The 19,573-nt window shown below is 54.0% G+C and overlaps 1 protein-coding gene and 1 long non-coding RNA gene across 2 annotated transcripts in view; both read right to left on the bottom strand.

The window, feature by feature from the left end:
* The window catches only part of LOC120322531, a 33,461-nt gene extending 25,451 nt beyond the window's left edge, over positions 1-8,010 (bottom strand). The window contains exon 1 of the long non-coding RNA XR_005562297.1: positions 7,286-8,010. This is a non-coding gene — a long non-coding RNA (uncharacterized LOC120322531). The remainder of the gene's footprint in view (positions 1-7,285) is intronic.
* A 1,781-nt stretch (positions 8,011-9,791) lies between these two features.
* Positions 9,792-17,737, bottom strand: CNGA2 (cyclic nucleotide gated channel subunit alpha 2). Its single transcript, XM_027724826.2, has 6 exons — positions 17,533-17,737; positions 17,222-17,332; positions 16,523-16,693; positions 14,111-14,218; positions 13,578-13,684; positions 9,792-12,879 (listed from the first exon to the last, which is right to left on the bottom strand). The coding sequence occupies exons 1-6, from the start codon at positions 17,733-17,735 to the stop codon at positions 11,456-11,458; spliced, it is 2,124 nt and encodes a 707-aa protein (XP_027580627.2). The 5' UTR covers positions 17,736-17,737; the 3' UTR covers positions 9,792-11,455.
* Between the last annotated feature and the right edge of the window lie 1,836 nt (positions 17,738-19,573).

The raw sequence follows: 19,573 nt of genomic DNA, 5'->3' as shown, positions 1-19,573 counted from the left end.
AGAAATCTTGAGGCTAAACCTCATGGCCCACAGCAGCTCAGGGACAGAAATTCTCCATTTCTCTGCCTGGTTTCATGGACTTCTCAGGCTGGCTTGTTTGGTTGAAAAGATGTTCCAACCTGGGCCATGGCTGGTTCATGACCACCAGAAGACATGGGGACATCCTTTGGGGACAGGATGTTTTTAGGGACCCAAATGCTCATCCACATTGCAGAAGGAAGAGGAGGGGAAGGGAAGGGAGGAGAGGGGAGGGGAGGGTTAGGGAGAGAAGCTAATCAGCCTTAATTAGGCTCATCAAATATTCATCTGTTAATTTCTCTGAATTTACAGAGAACATTAGCAACATCAATACAATTCATTGGCTCTTTGAAGATCTGCAGCATGAAGCAGAGCCACTCCAAAAAAGAGAGAACAAGCTGGGAAGGAAGGGCATGGGTTTAAGCAGGCAGTGAAGTACTGTGGGGATGGGAGGCCTCAGGCATTGAGATTTGCTCCATCAGGACCTTCAGAGATGCTAAGATTAGCTCAGGGCCCTCCAGCTGACACTACACCCCCCTGCCCTGCATTCCAGCTGCAACTGAGGCTGGAGAATGGAAAAGGCATAACAGCCAACTGCTCCCTGCAAACAGGTCCATCAGTCTGAGTTCTCCCAGAAAGCACAAGCTACACCCATCATGTCTGACAGAAAGCAATCAAGCCAAGGCCAACTTACAGGGAACCTTTGCCATTGCTCTGCAGTAGAAAGATTTCCATAAACTGCTGGTTTGGTTGTTGTTTTTTTTTTATGAGACATTTTCTCTCAGTTTGTCTTTCACTAAAGGTCATTCTTAAAGACAGCAGCCCACTGGCGCCCATCAGTCAGAGGCTCTGACAAGCCAAGGGACCTGTCAGACCACATTTTGCCTCAAGGTTTTACGTTCAACATTTTCTACTTTCCTAACAGAGTTTTCCCTCCGAGGCCAGCACACCATCAGAAACCAGGGAGCACCAGTACAGGGTAGAACTTGGCATAGGAGAGGTCTCACCAATCCATGTTACTGCCAGGGAGGTGCAGGAAATCTCAAAGCAGACATTATCCAGGTAGCAGGATACAGCCCCAAATTCAGGAGTGTCCAGATAATGGTGAGATATGCAGGGATCACAGGGGGTTGAATGGGAATAAGACTCCCTGGAAGAGTCTTGTAAGAAGAGCTTGTATCAGCACATGATATTAAAAATAATAATTTACACTTCCCTTCCATGGAGGGAGCTGGAAGGCAGGCACGAGCCATGTCTGCCAGAGTTATGAGTTCATTAAGGATGCAAGGGGTGGCCCAGGGAGACCTGCTCAGGACACCACCTGGGAATCCCACCTATGGATTAAAGACCAGGTAGGAGGGAGAAGGGAGTGCCAGGGAGCAGAGAAGGCTCACTGTGCAGTACAGCACCACGTAGTTGTTCGTAGCTGTGGTACAGATAAATGATGTAAAAGCTGAAGTAGGGTGAACCACCAGAGGCCTCAAAATAAGCTGCAGGGGCAGCACTATGAGCCCGAGCTCTGAAGCTGTGGGCACAGGTGATGTGGGACCCCCACACACACACACATCTCATGGATGGCAATGCAAACTTGGGAGCTGAGCAAAACCCCCCTCAGGGGTAACAGAAGCATCAGACAAGGAGCTGTCACGTGGATGTGCAAGGTTAACAGGTTTAGTCAAGTCAGATGCAATGTGACCTCACAGACGAGTGAAGAAAGAGCCTGTTGGAAAACACGTGAAAACAGCCCAAAGTGGACTCCAAGAGGAGGAATCCCCCATGGTGAGGGGCTCAGTGCTCCTGGCAAAGAGCTGAGGAGGGTGATGGCTCCTTGCCCACACTGCCTGTACCCCAAGGGAGCCAGGGGAGCCCAACACCAGGGGGAATACAGGCTCTGACTTGCAGAGCAGCTTTAACTGCAGCAGTGCTGATGGCATTTGTTAGGTATTGATTGCACAATCGATAGGCTGTCAGTGTTAGCAGCATTTTAACTGGACTGGTAATAAAAACAACTGTTCATTGCATTTTTGGTTATATTGTTAAAATTTTAAACTAGGCAAACAGTACATTTTGAGGCTTGGCATAAGAAAGGTGTATTTGGCTTTTGGCAGATAACACCCTCCAGCTCAGCTAACACATCTCTGTCCTGCCCTGCCTCCTAGAGTGGATGGGATACAGGGAACTGCCATGCCTTGATAGGTCAACATCATCCCTTTCACAGAGACCTGGTCAGAGGTAGCACCTCTCAGCTCTTTTCCCTGCCAAGCAACATTCATGGGTCAGGGCACAGACCAACTCACTTCCTCCACCCTGCACAGCCACCCACTGTGGCTGTGTGAGCTCTGAAAGCCCCTTCAGCAGCCCATCTCTGCCTTGCATCCAAGGCCTTGGCACGCCAAGGCAGAGTGGAAAAGCACAGAGCTCTGCTCTCAGTCTGCTGCTGATACCACTGCAGAGGCAGCTGAGGGGACAGCAGGGACTGCCTCTCATCAGGTAGCTGAGCCACATCCCCAAGAGCAGCCCAGGTCAAAGGCAGCAAAGAGAGGCTTTGAACCTCTGTGAAGGACCAGTCTGCCCGTGGGAAAGCACATCCATGCCCATGCAGACAGCAGCACGTTACCAGTTCATATAAGACCTGAGGGTATTACAGCGTGCTGAGCCCCTGTAGCAGCAGGAAGCCCTTTGCTCCTGTGCGTGGGGATCAACAGGATCCCTTCTCAGGGCAAAGGACATCCCCTTGTGGCTGCTGGGGCTTCCCACCTGCATCTGCCCACAGCACTAAGCTGGATCTGATCAAGGCTGGAAGGATGTTGTGGGGCTGAGAAAGTGCCCAGGATATCTGCCCGCAAGCAAGAGCTCAGCCCCACACCAACCTCAAGCCAGAGGGTCTGTCCCTCTCTGCTTCACCTCCTGCAGCCTTCCCCAGGATGCTTCTGGGGGCAGATATAACAGGCACCATTCTTAAGACTTGCCTGGGCCTGACAGCCCCCCAAATTCTGCCCCAGTGGGGCTGCTCAGCCCTGGCAAAACCCCTCCGTGTGCCTGTGCACGCTGCACCTTCTCAGTCCAGAGGCTTTGCCCACCATGAAAACCAAGTGGAGGGATACAGAGAAGTTTGGCCACGTGGCAGAGAGCTGGCTAGCCCCAGATCCCTCATCCCCCTCTTTGCTCAGCTTCCCCCAGCACCCCAAATAAACCAAGCTGTTCTCCATCTCCTTTGCATGCTCCCCCTGCAACTCCTCTCCGGCTCCATCCCTGTGCCTGGCAGCATCTCAGTCCTCCCAGGGGCAAGAAACAGCCTGTCCTTACAGCCCACCCAGGGTAACATTTCCCCACAACAGGCTCGCTTTTAATTTGCTTACCCAAGCAATAAAGCAGAAATGAGAAATGGCAGCTAATTAAAAGTATTGATTCCTGTGGCATTCAAGACTGTCCGGACTGAGTCACAGGGGGAAAGAGGGATGAGGAGCCTGGAAGAAGAACAGGGGACAGTAAGACTGCAGTGCTGCAGACAGGTGTCTGCAGCAAATAACAGCTGCTCTGACAACCCTGCTTGTACTACACACTGTCCACAAGACACCAGTTCTTTTCTTTACCAGAAAAATCTCCAAGATTCCCATCACATCAGCTCCATGTGAACCCTCGTTTGACATGGCCCTTTTATTTCTAAGCCTAGCTGGTAGTAGGCAGACAAAAATCCTGAAAAGGGGGAAAAGCACATTGGGGATGTGTTTGTGCAGCGATGGCACAGCACACTCAAAGGTCACCGCTCGCAGAGCCCTCTGACCTTCACGTCTGCGAAGCCACACGCAAACACACAGAAGATGTTGTCTTTGTGACTCAGGTACACACAGGACTCAGAGGGTGCCCGGGGCCAGCAAATCCAGACAACTTCCAGCTCATCCACTCTGCACACACCACTGGAGCCTCCCTGCTACGAGACGGGTTTTAAAACCAAAGCCGGCGCCTGTCGCTGCCTGTCCGTGGGGATGGGAGCGGGGGAGATGGAGGACACCAGCAGGGCCTCAGGGCTCTGCCATGGCCAGGTTTCTCTCAGCAGAAACCCACAGTTCATGGGAATGTACTCAAACTGAAAGACTAGGTTTAGGTTTGATATTAGGAAGATATTCTTCCTGCAAGGGTGGTGAGGCCCTGGCACCAGAAGAGTTGTGGATGCCCCATCCCTGGAAGAGTTCAAAGCCAGGCAGGATGGAGCTCTGAGCAACCTGGTCTAGTGAAAGACATCCCTGTACATGGCAGGGGGGTAGAACTAAATAATCTTTAAGGTCCCTTCCAACCCAGGCCATTCTGTGATTCTATATAGGTGAGGAAGATGCTCATGACAAGAAAGGAGCTGGAGTTGCCTCTGCCTGGCCAGTGTGGGTCTGTCTGGAGGGGAAGGTGGCAGCTGTATCCTCACTTCTCAACAAGGGTAAAAAAAACTTTGTCTCAAGAGACAAGCCAAGTGAAGAGCATGTAGAGAGTGCTCTGTCAGAGACAGAGCTGTGAATAGGCTCAGGAGCACCCACAGCCACCCATGAGGGGAGAAACTGCCACTCTCTTGCTCTGCACTCCCCATGCCACCATCTCCCCAGCCCTCTGTCTTGTATAGCTACCAACAGCTGTCCTCAAGGGATCAGAAAAGGGCCAGAAACTGTGCCTGAAGGCTTGTTCCCCATCCCTCTGACCTCACACACCAAGCAAACGACACCACGACCCAGAGTACAAACGAAACGGGGTACCCAAGTGCAGCATCCCCTTCTCAGGACTCAGAAGCAAGGAAGAACCTGCAGGAAATTCCTTTTCCTCTGAATATGCTCCAAAACCTTCACAGAGAAGTGCCAGAGTACCTTCAAAATTTCCTCCCTTCAAAACTGCCCTGTTAGATTCCTCAGCAAGGTTTGCACCCACCTCATGGGGAGATCTTCCCCCATTGCCTGGTGTGTTATCCTGGCTTCCCCTGAGCTCCAAGGGGGAATTCAGGCACACACTTGGGCTCCTTTTTCTCACTTCTGCCAGCCTATCCTGTTGTCCCCAGCGAGAAGCCTGTTCTGCCCAAGCTCTTCAGGCCATACTGCCTTGCCAAGCGGGCAGTTCTTCCTAAAGCACAGCCAGGCATGGAGAGGGCCAGTGGCCACTTCACCAGCACCCCCCTGCCACCATCCCACATCACACACGGGGATCACAGCACTGGAGGGGATCAAAGGTCCTGCTGCAACTGCAGGTAATCCATCCAGGCAGGCAGGCAGAGGGATTCACTCTCTGTAACAGACTTTATCTGGCTCCGAGAGGGATAAACCTAAATCCTCTACTGTATTTCCCCTCCACTCTCTAGTCCAGAAGATATAATGTGACATGTGGCCGAGACTAAAAGGCAATTTTAGGAACAGTTCCAGCAGAAATGTGTCACTTGGGGCAGGGAGGGTGCAAGGATGACTGAAGTCACAGAAGAAGGAGAGGGAAAAAGACCTGCAGTCTACAAACATCCCTCCTTGCAGCCCCTGGCTCTGCAAGTTCTCATCCTAAACCGACTGCAGGGAGGAACCAGCCAAGGTGGGTGCCCCCATAAGAGGTGGCAAGCTCACAGGCAACCAGTCCTGTCACCTACCCCAAGCCTGGATCCTTGCTCCAAGACCTGCAACCCTGCCAAAGCTGCCTGGCTCCCACCCCCTGCACTGCCCAGGCACAGCTTGTCTGAACTGTGCTCTCCCAGCAATGGGAAGAGTCTGCTGGGCTCTCCCAAACCCCACCTTGCTCCAGCTGAGTTACTGAACACCATCTCAGCTTGAGCCTTTCCCCCATAGACCACCAGCCTGGGGAATTTCTCTTGGGAGACCACCTGCAGTTCTGGGCTGAGGAAGGCACCAGGGAGAGCCCCACGATGGGACAAGGAAACCTTCACCCTCAGAAGCCCCAAAGCAGTGGGTCAGGGGGAGAAAGGGTGTTGGGAAGGCACCCAGGATCTTCCATCCAGCCCTCCAAGGAAGATGGTTGAGATGGCTTCACCTCCTGCTCACCATCACCCTGAGCTGCTGTCATGGCAACATACACTTGGATTCAGGAATCCAAGTACTTCGGATTGGGTACTTCTGCCTGTTTAACCAAAGAGAAGGCAGCACCAGAAAAGAAGGAGAGCGAGTCAAACACCATGGGAGCTCACAGACAGGCTGGCCTGGACCTGCATGATGTGCAGGTCTGCAGCCTCCTGCCACCTACAAGAGGGGTCCATTCATCCACTTAGGTTCTGCTCCTCATGGCTGGGAAACATGCTCATGGGGATGGTGATACGGCCCCCACACCACACCGAGAGTCCACATGAAGACAGGGAGATAGAGGACTTTGGCTCCACAAGAAAAAACTGGGACTCAACACCCACCGGCCTGTGTGGTGTGCTGGGTGCTCAGCACCAACCTTCCCCTCCAAAGGGCAGACCACACCTCAGAAAGGTCCTCAGATGGTCGTCAGGGGCTGCAAAGAAAACACACATTGCCCAGCACCACCACACCCCCTTTGGCAGCAGCTCCTGTGTGGGTGGGTAGGGGCTGCCCTCTCCAGCCACTTCCCAGGAGCAGCCCCAGGACACGGCACATCCAGCATCACCCGTGGACCAGGAGGACAAGCTGAGCACAGAACCTTTGCTTTGGAACCCCACTCATACCTGCAGGAGAAGCAGGCAGTGCTTTGATTTCAGAGCTATTGAATCCAAATGAGCATGAGCAAGCCATTCCCCCTCCAGGAAACAGCTGCATGGGAGGCTGGTGACCTTCTACACCACCTCCACATCCCAGCCCCTGGAGAACGGGTGGAATCTCGCTTGCAGCAGCCCTCTGCATGCAGTGCCTCACTCCTGGGATGGCAGCACCAGCACCACTCGCAGTCCTTGGCTCCCCTGGGTGCAGAGGAGGCAGGAGATGGGGGAGGAAAAGCCATCTAGGGAGTTCTCAGAGGCCCATGCTAGAGAGCTTGGAGCTGCTTCCAAACTTCCCTGATTTTCAAGAGACTCTGGTCCAGCTAGTGCATAGGAGAGACACAAGACAGAGCAGGACTGGACAGCCAGACCCCACCTCAGCAGTGCAGTGCAACTGTCACAGAGGCACAGCGCTGTGGGGAAGAGCAGCAGCACCAAGAGCAGCTGTGCTGCTGATCCTGCCACGGCACACGCCAGAACCACAGGCACCTGGGCTCCTGGTGAGCCATGAGCCAACCATCCCCATAGCCCCTGTGCTTCACACCTTTCCCCCAGCACTGCACACCCCACAGCAGATCTCACCTGGCTGAGCCTGCTGTGCTGCAGGACTTCAGGCTTCACGCCAGACCATGGGCTCAAAGCTGCTCTGAAACCCCAAAATCCTCTGGTCCAAACTCACACAAACCTTGCTTGCAGCCTGCTGACCTAACTTCCCTCTGGAGAATGGGCAAAGCCAGGTGGTCTCCTGTGCTGCAGTGTCCAGCCCTGCTGTCCACAGCCTAAGAAGAGGTTATTTTGGGGCTTGCTCCAAATGGCCTGTTCATGAACATCTTAAGAGAAACAAAAAGCAGGCTTCTGGGAGGCAGGAGTCATCACTGTTGTGTCCTGCTGAGTTGTCTCCATTTTCCCCAGCTGTGAAATGGGTACTTGCACTTCCCAGAGGTCGATGAGAGAGCTTTTTCTGGGTATCATCCAGGGATGACTATTTCATTCCTAGAAATGACGCTCAGAGGGGAGAGAAGCCCAGCATCACACAACACATTTATGGTTGATTCGCCTGAGCATCCCAGCTCTTTTCCCGCAGCTCTGGTAGAAGCAGGTGAGGCCTGAAGACGCACCCTCTGGTAGCAGAAAACATCTCTGCAAAAGTCAGGGGGCTTCCCTGCTTCAATGGCACTGCATGGGGGGCTGCCTGGTGAAGCACACACATTTCCCCCTGGTATGACCTCTCCGAATTTCAATATATTTGCTCCATATTTGACCTCTCCCATCCACAACCCACAGCTGAGAAAGCTTCTGTTGTCCAGGGGATTATTTTTGGCAATGGGAGAGATCTAAAAGAAAGAAACAATTAATAATATATGGCCAAATAGCTCGGTGCATTGTGGTGCATGGGCAAGTCACTGCAGGGCACTGAGCAGACCCTTACAGTGGGTACCCTTGGGTTTTCCTTCTGGATGCCAGCCCTAAGGAGCAGCCTTCGGCAACCCTCTGCTCCCCACCTCCAGAAGAGCCTTAGCAATGCAGGGAAAGGTAAAACCACCTGTGAAACGGGCAGCAGCCAAAGCTGTGTCTGCTGAGCCCCATGTCCGCTCTGCCAGGAATTCAGGCAGCCTGCAAGTGCAGCTGTGCCACTGTGTGCTTCCCTTCAACATCTGCCTGTCCCGCTCACTGAAAAAATCATGGAGCTGCTGCTAATTTCATTAGCAGGCCCGTCAAGCGGTTCATCAATCCATGATTTCCTGGCTTGCCGCCTTGAGGAAACAAGCGGGATCTGCTCTGAATTCACAAAGCCATCCCCTGGGGTCATTTGTCTGAAGGCTTAAAATTTCCCGAGTGCATTATTATCTCGGATTAAAACCGAGGGGGAGGGAGGGCGTTTGCTTCCTTTTTCTCCCCGTCTGCAGGAATAAGCCAGACAGTCCTAAGCTGCCGGCAGCTCCCGACCCCGAGGAAGGAGCAGAGGATCTGCTGACCCCCGGCCAGCCCCGCTCCGCCCCGCAAATGAGGCAAAGCCCACGGAGCGGGGCGCGGGTCCGGGTGGAAGAAGCTTCGGGAAATACTTGGGGTCGTGTCGCCGAAGGCTGCGACTCTGCCGCCCGCACTCTGAAAGGTCCCCCCGTCCTCACAGAGGGTCCTGCACGGAGGGTCCCGCCCGGAGAGTCCCTCTGCCCGCCCAGAGGATCCCGCTGCCCACCCGGAGGGTCCAGCAGAGAAAGTCCTGCACAGAGGGTCCTTCGCCTGCCCGGAAGGTCCTGCACAGAGAGAGGATCCCTCGCACGCCGGCTCCCGCACGGCCAGAGAATCCCGCACAGGGGCTCCCGCACAGCCAGAGGGTCCCCCCCACTCGCAGGGAGGATTCCGCACAGGGGGTCTTGTCCGGAGGGAGCCCCCACACCCGGAGGGTCCCGCATACCCCGAGGGTCCCGCACAGGGGATCCCACCCGGAGGGTCTTGCAGACCTGGAGGGTCCCGCACACCCCGAGGATCCCGCACAGGGCATTCCACTCGGATGATCCCGCACCCGGAGGGTCCCACACACCCGGAGGACCCCGCACACACCGAAGGTCCCGCACACACCGAAGGTCCCGCACACACCGAAGGTCCCGCACACACCGAAGGTCCCGCACAGGAGATCCCACCCAGAGGGTCCCAGTCGGAGGGTCCCGCACACCCGGAGGACCCCGCACACCCGGAGGACCCCGCACACCCGGAGGACCCCGCACACCCGGAGGACCCCGCACAGGGGATTCCACCCGGAGGATCCCGCACATCCCGAGGGTCCCGCACGAACGCGGCGGTTCCGCGGCCCGCAGCGCTCTCTGCCGGCCGCTGCCGCCCCTGCGCCCCGCAGCGCTGGGCCGGGGGTGCGGGGGGAGCGGGGGGTCCTGGGGGGCTCCGCAAAGAGCCAGCGGCAAACTCAGGGGCGACAACTCACAGGAAAGGGGGAAGCGGGGAGCCAGAGCTCGTGCCGTTGTACGGAAAAGCAGGACTGAAACCACCTCGAGTTCAATGAAAAGCATCTTGGTAATAAATGTAAAGAAAAAAAAAAAACCACAGAAAATCTACAATTTAATTTAGAGATGATAAAAAATACCTTCTTATCGTAGCCCACATTCTAATTTTGATAATGTAACCGTTCCTACCCCACCAATCCCAAAAAAGCAAGGCCATTGTTTTTAAAAGGAAAATGTTCATATGAAATGAAGAGAGGCAGTCTCACATTAGAGGCAAAAGAAAGGACAAAGGAAATAACCTGTTTTCCACTATCAACCTTTCTGAGTTGATGCTTCCCTATGCGTCATCCCGTTATTTTAGCCAAACTCTCAGCTCGATTTGACCCAGCACATGAATTTCCTTCTCCACCAAACGTTCTGTTGGAAACCAGCCCTAGCCCACCCCACAGATGCCACATGGGTGCCCTACATGCCAACACATGGGTCAGAAGCAAGAAAAGAGGTTGCATCCTCCAGTTCCAGCACCTGCCCGGTACCCTGAGGCACGGATGGCACTGCTGCTTGTGCTGAAGTTGCTGCTGCTTGCAGATTTTTGGGGCTGTTCCTGCACTGCACCCCTCAAGCTGCTCACACCGTGGAGCCCACAGGGCTGCAGCAGGGCTTTGCTGGCACACACAGTGGTGCCACGTTTCCACCCTCACACGTGTCCCCGTGGCTCTGCCACTCATTTCTCCTCCAGGAGGCAACTGGCGTGCAAAGCCCCAAAACTCCCACTGAGTACAAGAAAACCTCCTGCCTAAGAAAATAAATGTGTTCTGCGCTCTCTCTGAGCTACCCACAGCAAAGCAAATATGGGCACAGTTGGCTCCCACCATGGCTCTGTTCCTTAAAAACATGTCATTTCAGTCAAACTCTTTCTGGCACATCTGGCTGTCATCAGATAGAGGAGAAAGACAGTCTGTGTCTTCCTCCTGCACGTAGCACAACCAGCCCTGTACCTCGGTATTGCACTTGTCATCCAAGACATCCACAGCCCAAATGGGAATCCCACTGGCTCTGCAGTGGGAGGGCTTGGCAACAGCATCCTCAGGAAGGTGCAGTGCTCTGGGTACCAAACCACCTGCACCAAATAGAGAAGAAGGGAAAAGAGAGGCATCAGGAGGCAGCAGTTGCAGGCCCTGCCAGCTCAGTTTCCAGCCTCAGCATGGGTGCTGATGATCTGGGCAGTGACAGTGACCCAGAAATCCTCTCCTTTTGCAGACATAGGAGGTACAGTTTGGCCTGTCTCAGCTGAGTTTTGGTATCTTGAAGATAAGGAGTCTCTCGGTGCAGACTGAGCATTCACAGACACTCTGTGGGGACTAATTAACAAAAGTGAGTTATAAAGGCTGAACACAAAAAGCATTTGTAAATATCTGGCTTTGTTTTGGTCTCTCCATGCCAGGTTCATGTCCCACTTTCTCTTAAGGCAAACAGAAGGAAGGAGGGTTGGTGGGCACAGACCTTTTGGAGGAGTTGGAAGGAAGTGTCATCTGTGGCATTAACCATTCTCCTCTTTTTAGTGACCCAAGTCCAAGGTCTCAGATCAAGGCAACGAGAAAAGGGACAGGATGGAGGAGGAGCAACAACAATCCCTTGACTTGGAGCCATGTCAGGTGCCATTAAGGCAGTGGCAGCAGCAACACTAAGGACTTGAGAGAAGTCCTTGGCAAGGCAGCCACAGGATCTGCCTTGTGAAACAGCAAAAACTGTCTCAGTGCAAGGCAGTCATCATCCAGTTCACCTCTGCTCCCCCTCAGTGCATCCCACCAGGTGAAGCTTTCTCCTCGTCCTCAAGCAGACTGTCTGAGCTGTCGGAGAAGAAGTCCTCCAGTTCCTGCTGCCTCATCTTGGACTCCAGAGCAGTGATGCGCTGCTTGAGCTTCATCTGGGCATCACTGTACTCTGCCAGGAGCCGGCCAAAGCGGGTGTGCAGTGTGTCCAGGTTCGCGGCCACCCTGTCCAGCTTCTCCTCCATGCTCTTCCCTTCTGTGCTTTCCTCTGCAGCTGACTCATCCAGCAGCCCTTCCTTGATCAGTATCTCCCGGCCACGCTCCTCCAAAATCTTTCTGGCATCAGGATACTCTGTGACTGCTTCCATAAGATCTTCCTTTGACAGGCAGAAGAGATCAGAGTAGCCCAGGCTACGGATGTTGGCCGTGCGCCTGTTGCCCATTTTGCTCCCTTTGATGTTGAGGATGCTGATCTCACCAAAGCAGCCTCCTGCAGTGAGCAGAGCATACTGTGTGGTTCCATCATCCGCCACCACAGCCAGTTTCCCCTCCTTGATGATGTACATCTCTTTCCCAATGTCCCCTTTCCGGCAAACGTAATCCCCTGGGCTAAACACCTGAGGGTGAAGCTTCAGCACCAGCTCCACCAGCAGTCCTGCCTCACAGTCCTGGAAAATCCTCACCTTCTTCAGTGTCTCCAGGTGAACGTTGATGGCAATCTCTGCCCTTAACTTATCAGGGAGGTTCTTGAGGACCTCCCGTTCGTCCACTGCCTTCTGGTTGGTCCACAGGTAGTCAAACCACTTGATGACTTTGGTTTCCAAATCTTTGCTCACCTTGCGGAACTGCATGTAGTGCTTGATGGAGTCAATTTTTGCCTGGAACTCTGCCCTGGTGGCATTCATGTTGGATATCATGGATCCCACATTCCCCACAATGGTGGCAAAGATGAGGACCCCGATGAGGAAGTCGAAGATCACAAAGAGATATTCTTCATCCCGCACAGGGGGAGGGGTCTCTCCAATGGTGGTCAAAGTCAACGTAGACCAGTAAAGACAGTAGACATACCCCCGGGTCAGATGCCCATATTCGGGGTCTGTGACATTGGGATAGACCCAGGTGTCCTCTCCAAAGCCTATGGCCTTGGAGATGGCATAATAAATGCATGCATTCCAGTGGATGATGACCAGGACGTAAAGAACCAAGTTGCTGATGCGGAAGATGTTGGGGTGGCTGGTTCTGGTCTCAGTCCTATCAAAGAACTCAAACATACGGGAGAAGTGCAGCAACCTGTTGAAACGTAATTCAGGGCAGTGCAATCCCACTGCAAAGTATGCCAGGTCTGTGGGCAGGACAGAGACAACATCCAGCTTGAACTGTAGGGTGTGGATGTAGTTATCCCGTAGCTTCTTCAGGTCCTTAATCAGGAGGCCCTGTTCCAAAAACCCTAAAGAGAAGCAAATGATATGATGATCTTGGCTTATGTTTGACTCTTCTGCCTGTTTTGTAAGCACTTGAGCAACAGTTTATGGTATGTCATGCACTTGTGTGCATGAATACACAGGGTCATCCAAATATTACCAGTTCCACCTGCTCTACTCAGTTTACAAGCTTTTGTTATCACCAAAGCCCTTCATCTGTCAAAAGCCACCTAAAGATATCACTCAGGGATTCAGTCTGTTGCCATGAAGAAATGGGGACACAAAGATTTCCATCCTCCAGATCATGAATTATTGCAGTTCCGACAGAAAACGTACAGCCAACAGCCACATTCCGAGAACATTAAATTCTACCATTTTTCCACGTAGATAATTCATTAGCTGAACTGATGCAAAATCAGAGATACAGACCTTCCAACTATGCCTGAATACTAATAGTAATGCAGGTAATTTTGTACAATTATTCAAAGGTGAAGCTGAAAGCTGGGATGATTAATCCTTCATTCTGAAACTTACTCCATTTCTCAGATCTTTTAATTAGATTCTTTCTCTGGAGACTGCTTCGTACTAGTGAGTGCCAAGGTAGACAAAACCCTCCCTCTAACAGAACTGTAGGTTAGGCCTCTCCCTTGCAGCCCATCTCCACTTGTATGGGATTAAAGCAAAGCACTCACAATCCAGGATGCTGTGAGTTACCTGTGCTTACCTGTGCGCAGGCGGATCACTGTGTCCCCAATGTAGAGAGCATCTGAGATGTAATCTAACACCAGCCAGAGGACAACATAGGTTTCTTGCAGGTCAGTGAAGCAAGCCCTGGAAGAAGGTCATAAAACAGGGTGCCAGACCAAAAAATCTCCATATTATCTCTAATTATTACAGCTGAATATAGGCTGGTTCTAACTCCACAACAGAGCTTGGCCACTGGCCACTCCTCTTCTAGAAATTAAAACTCCCTTCTCTGAAAAAACTGCCCTCCCATGATGTAGGTAAAGCAATGTCTTGAAACCACCTCCCAAATGCAAGTTGTAGCTTTACCCTGAAATCGTGGTCCTTTCCAACCAGGGCCAGAGGATGGAGGCTCTGCCTTTGCACCGCACAACTCACAGTGATAGGGGAGGGTCCCTTTCCTTCAGGTTCCCACCAGCCCCAGCACCACCAGTGTCAGTTGTCTGATCCTGGTTGAGCCACTACAACCAGGTGGAACAGGAGGCTTAGGGAAGGCAGGGACCCCCAGCTCACCTGGCTATGAGCAAGCACCAGTTATAGAGGACAGGAACTGCAATCACAGCCAGCCAACGGTAATACCAGTCCCCAGCAGGGTCCACCACAAAGAACTGCCATTTCCTCCTGGAAGCAGAGAGAGGCCAGAGCTGGCAATGTATGAATAAAAGGCTAAAGATAGAAAACAGCATTGGAAGGAACCATCTGAGCCACATCCTTCATTCTTTGCACTGCACTGGCTCAAATATTGCTGCAGCTTGAATGCCAGTCTATGAGCTAAAACCAATCCCAGCAGTGCTGAACAAAAATGTCCAGCACTGTTTAAGCTCCTTTATCCCTAAATCTGGACTCAATAATGTACCAGAAGAGGAAACTGTAAGGCAAAACAGGCATCCTACATGACACAGCACCCCAGTGGCAGAGCCAGGAACAGATGTACGGGAGAGGGTGATCAGAAAACTTCTTGTGACATGACATTGCCTCTCCCAGATGAGGTATGAACTGGTGCCAGACAGATCTTAAAAGAAGATTAATTACAGCAGGAAGGAAAGTGTGCTGCAGATCAGTGGCAGCACCAGGAGGGGATGCCCAAGGCCCAGAGCAGCAGCCCTGGGCCTTGGCATGGTGAGGCTGCCACCACCGTGCCTGCAGTCTGCACAGCCCTGGCTCCAGCCTTTGAACTGCTCCCAAGTGTTTGATCCTGCTCATCTTGAGACTTGGAGATAAGATGTGTGTGCTCCAGTTGCCAGATCTCACTGGAGAAGCCAGGGAAGAGAAACTCTGTGGCTGGGCTGATAGGCTTAGCTGCTGCAGCCTGGCAGGGCAGAACACCCTGTCCCCCTCCCTCCTTCCCTCCCTTCCAGCTTTTGAACACGCAAAACTCCCTCCAGTGATAGAAAAGAAACAGCCCACTTGCCAACAGATTCCCCGTGCCCACCCCATGGCTTCTGACAGCTTCAAAGGCAAAACCTCTGCCTTGAAGTCTCCTTCCCCAGCAGCACAGGCAGCAGCACCCACAGTGCCTGGAGCGTGGGGACCAGCAGTGATCCTTCACATTCAGCCTCCATACAGCCACAGTCAAGCAGGTGGTCCAGCCTCCCCATTAAAAGTGCTTTTTTTTTTTTTTTTGCCAAGAAAGTGTGACTTAAATATTTGGGGTATTGAGAAAGGGACTCTGCTCCCTAGGACATACAGCACTGCCACAGGGGAAGCACAGACTCACCTGCAGCCTGGCCAGTTGTAGCACCCACAAGCACTAATAACCTCAATAACAGTGCTGATGCAATCTCAGCTTTAAATCACCAGTGCTGCCCATGAGAGGTGGTCAAAGTCACTGACATTATGCTGACAGTGGAGCCAGGGCTGGAAAATCAGGGCTCAGGGTTAGCCCAGGAAGAGGGAATAATCATATGCCTCTTCCCAAAGGGTTTGCACTCAGGCCTGCAGCCATGGAGCCTGCTACAGCCATGAACAGCAGCTCACATCTTGGGGTTACCACATCTGGGGCTTTTCTTACTTCTGGAGCTGAAGACCTAGAAAACTGCAGAAGTTCCCATCTCATCCCCAGGGCTCACTGGCACTGAGCAGCCCTTTCACACTTCAGCTCCTCCTGGTTATTAACAAACTCCCCTCAACCTCACAGGGCAGAATGTTTTTTTCTCCCATTACTAGTAAAGACCCAGATACAAGGCTCAGATATTTTTCTCCTGCAGAAAACAATTATTTCTTGGTGGTTTAATTACCATGTATAATGGTAGGGTCCAGAGTAGTCCGTGAGCTTTGCCCTCTAATTAGTCAGCAGAAGAAAAGCCAGGTTATTGCTTTTCACCAGGAGTATGAGCTGAGGAGATGAAAGGGCTGGATTTGAAAGAGCCTTTTCACAAAGCTGTTCTTTGTGGGGGAAGGCCTGGGCAGCAAACACATTCCCTTCATCTCCTTTCATCCTGCAGATGATGGATGAGACCGGCAAATCCCACGTGTCTGTGGCTCCTGGGTGGGATTGCTGTGGTTGCAGGGTGGAGACCCCGCACCCCTGGGCTGGTGTCCAGCTCCTCATGGGCACAAGTGTCCCAACATAACCCTAGTGTGGAACTGCTCTGCAACTGGGGAGGTCTGCTACCTGTCACAAGCCATGCCAGGTGTGTTTCCTACCAGGGCATGGACCAGAGGACAGAAGACCCCACACGCCAAGTCTTTCCCACAGGGACAGACCACCAGGTCCTGTGTACCAGCAAAAGAACCCAGCAAAGCCAGGCTGGTTGCCAAGACAGGGGCTGGAAACGGCAGGAAGGATCCTTTCCACCCCTGCCTCCCACCTCCCCCTTTCCCATCCCCATCCACCTCCATCAGCCACCACCACTGGGAGCCCCTGAGCACCACGGACAGCTGCTCCAGCCGAGGAGGGCTGGGACCACAGGAAAGGGACCCTACTTGTAGTTTAACTTCTCAGTCTCCTCATCCTCTGGTTCATCACCAGTGCCCGCAGCCACTGTCGGGAGCTCGGGGCCTTGGAAGCGCTCCAGGAAGGGGTCTGGCCTCTGCTGCTCCTCGTGCAAGCTCCTGTTGGCCCAGTCCCTCAGCACCAGCACCAGCCGGGTTATCCTGGGCAGGGGAGAGAGGCAGAGTCAGTTGTCTACAGAGCAAGGAGAAAGCAAAAGCTTGAGAGCCATCAAGGCCCCCCATCAGGGGGGGCTACAGCTGAGAACAAAACTCTCACAGCTCTCTCTCAAGTCCAGAAACTTCTTTTTCCCTCTAGTATTGATGATGTGGGACCATAAATATACAAGCAAGAGGGACCACCCCTGTAGAGTTCCACAGCTTCTCCCCCAATCCTGATGCCATTTCCACAAGAATTTGAGGAATCTGTGGGTCACTGGGGCAGAGGGGGGCTGCCTGCAAGGGAAAGGAGCCCCTGAGCCCTCCCAGGGCCCCAGTGGGGGTGAAGCCATCCCATGCCACAACCCTCTCCATGGCCAGTGGGGCACAAGGAGCAGCATTCACAGATGCTGGTCCCTGCATCCCATGAATGCCATGCAGCAGGAGGGAATCCCAATGCCCTGCAAGGCCCCAGTGGGAAAGCCAGGCACGAGAGGCTCAGGCTCACCCCAGGCCAGTGGCACACACAGGTACCTGGCCAAGGCTCCCTGGCCTCGGAAAGCAGAGGCAGCTGTCTGCTCCTCCCCATCCAGGGGAGCTCCTCTCCACAGCTCTGAGGAGGTGTCATCCTGGGTTGAGCAGGTCCTGCAGTGGGGAAAAGGAGTGTCACAACCACACTGTGCCATCATGGCACCTGCCACAGCCAGGGGAAATGGAGGGAGTTGGCAGCAGGGGTCGGGCATCGCAGCCCTGCCCGTGCCAGGTCTCAGCAGACATGCCAAGCTGGCCTCCCCGTCCCCTGTCCCACCACTGCCTCCCTCCACCACAGCAGGGACCAGCCTGACCTCCTGGTGCTGGGCCCTGTCCCCTCCATGTCCCCCTCCGCTCGGGTTTGGGTGGGTGGGCCAGGGTGGGGGTTGGCTGCTGAGCTCTGCAGGCCATTGCTCTTCGCTGTCATCACCACTGTGGAGATACCACGGAGACCTGCAAAAAGCAGAAAACAGACACGAGACATGCAGGACACATCATGTGGTTTGAGCCCTTGCATTCCCTAGTCTGCCCTTGCCTTGCATTCCCTCCTCTCCCTTGCCTTGCCTACCCCTCCCCATGCCTTTCCTTTACTTGCCTTGCCTTTATTACCTCTTCCCTTGACTTGCCTATCCATCCCTTTCCTTGCCTTGTTTTCCCTGCCTCCTCCTCCCTTCCCTTGCCTTGCCCTGCCTTCCCCTCCCTTTTTCGCCTACCCCACCACTCCTGTGCCTTTCGTTCCCTTCCCTTCCTTGACTCCCCCTCCCTTTCTTTGCCTCTCCTTCCCTACCCCTCCCGTTCCTCGCCTCCCTGGGGCAGCAGTGCCACTGCCGCGAGGCCACCACTCTCCACTTACTGTCCTGGCGTCCCCAGAAGCCTTCAACACTGCGCTGCTGCCTCCGCCGGGCTAGCAGGGGTGGCAGGGGAGCATCCCTCCCCGGGAGCGTCCCGGGCTGCCTCGGCAGCGATCAGGCTTTTAAAACACGCGTTGGGCTGCAAAGCCAAGCCAGGGTAGGCGGAGCTGCCCGCGCTCCTGCCCAGGCAGAGAGGCAGGAGAGGTGGCTGGGCAGCACCCCGGCGGTGGCAGCGCGGCCCCGGCTGTGCACGGGGAAGGTGCGCACACGCGCGGCTCCCATCGCTCCAGCACACCCGTCCCCTGAGCGCTTCAGGGGAGTTAACAGCAGCTTTGTGTCTGGGGACGAAGGGGGAGGAGAGGAATGTGCTGCTTGGAGATGCTCCGTTCGCCTACCCGCGTGTTCCCCTCTCCCCGCACCCGTCACCTCCTCGGTGGCCGGAGGGACTCCAGACAACTCCCAGGGCAGAGCCCGGCTGGAGGTCGCAGCCATCCTGAGCAGCCCAGTGACCCCCGAGTCCCCAGCAAACCTTGGTGAAGGGTCACTGCCCACCCCGGGACAGGCACAGCCGGCAGAGCCCAGACGGGCTCAGGTCCTGCCACAGGAGGGGATGGCACCTGGGATGCTTCCCGGGCAGCCTGTCTGCTCCTGCTCCCCTCCCAGCCCTCTGCCCCAGGGAAAAACAAAGACGGTGGCGATTTCCCTGCTTTGGAGGCTGTGCCACAGCTACTGCTTTGATGGAAAATGGGCAGAAGCAGCCACATTTTAACACCCTCACATGCACTTACCTCTTCTCGTGCTCAGGGAGCAGGAGACCAAAAGTGCTGCTCTGGAGTCCTGTCAAAGGGAGCTGCAGAGTTTGAAGGTGATCACGAAACACATCTTTCACCAATTTCTGCCCCATTATTTTGCTCAAAAAGCCATTCTAATAACCAGTTAGCAAAAACTTTGCATCCCCAAGGCAAAAAGGAAGGGGCTAATTTTTACCCCATTCCTCCAGGATCTAATCACTTGCAGTGGCCAAGGCTGGATCCATCCCTGACCTGCACATGGGAGTCCTGCACCTTGTGCAGGGCTGACCTGAAAGCACCAGCACTGGGAGTCACTTCTCCCTTTGCTATCAGAGCTTTACCTTTTCCTTTCAAAGCCTTAAATTCCACTGGTTCTGATCTCGCTGAACACCCAGACAGTAGGGAGTCCAAAGGCAGAAACAACTTCTCAGCCTTGGCTGGGGCTGCTGGCAGCACTGGGAGGTTCCTGGGTGAGCACCCAGCAGCAAGGGCCATGCCCCCCTGCTCTTGTCCCCACATCACAGACCCCAGCACTGGAGACAGTGCTCACCAAGAGCATTGGCAGCAACACGTGCCCACCCTCCAACTCTCCTTTTGCTCCCTGCCTGCAGCTGCCTTCGAAAGGAACATGGGAACTTCCAGGAGCTGCTCCCTCGCAGCTCCCTCGAGCATCATCTTGCACTTTATTTGCTGTGCACATCGTTGTGGCTCTG

Source organism: Pipra filicauda, unplaced genomic scaffold, assembly GCF_003945595.2.
Source record: "Pipra filicauda isolate LSUMZ 115617 unplaced genomic scaffold, ASM394559v2 scaffold9_size5747161_pilon, whole genome shotgun sequence".
NCBI lineage: Eukaryota > Metazoa > Chordata > Aves > Passeriformes > Pipridae > Pipra > Pipra filicauda.
Note: the sequence above shows the minus strand (reverse complement) of the source record. Positions and strands in the feature narration are given on the sequence as shown.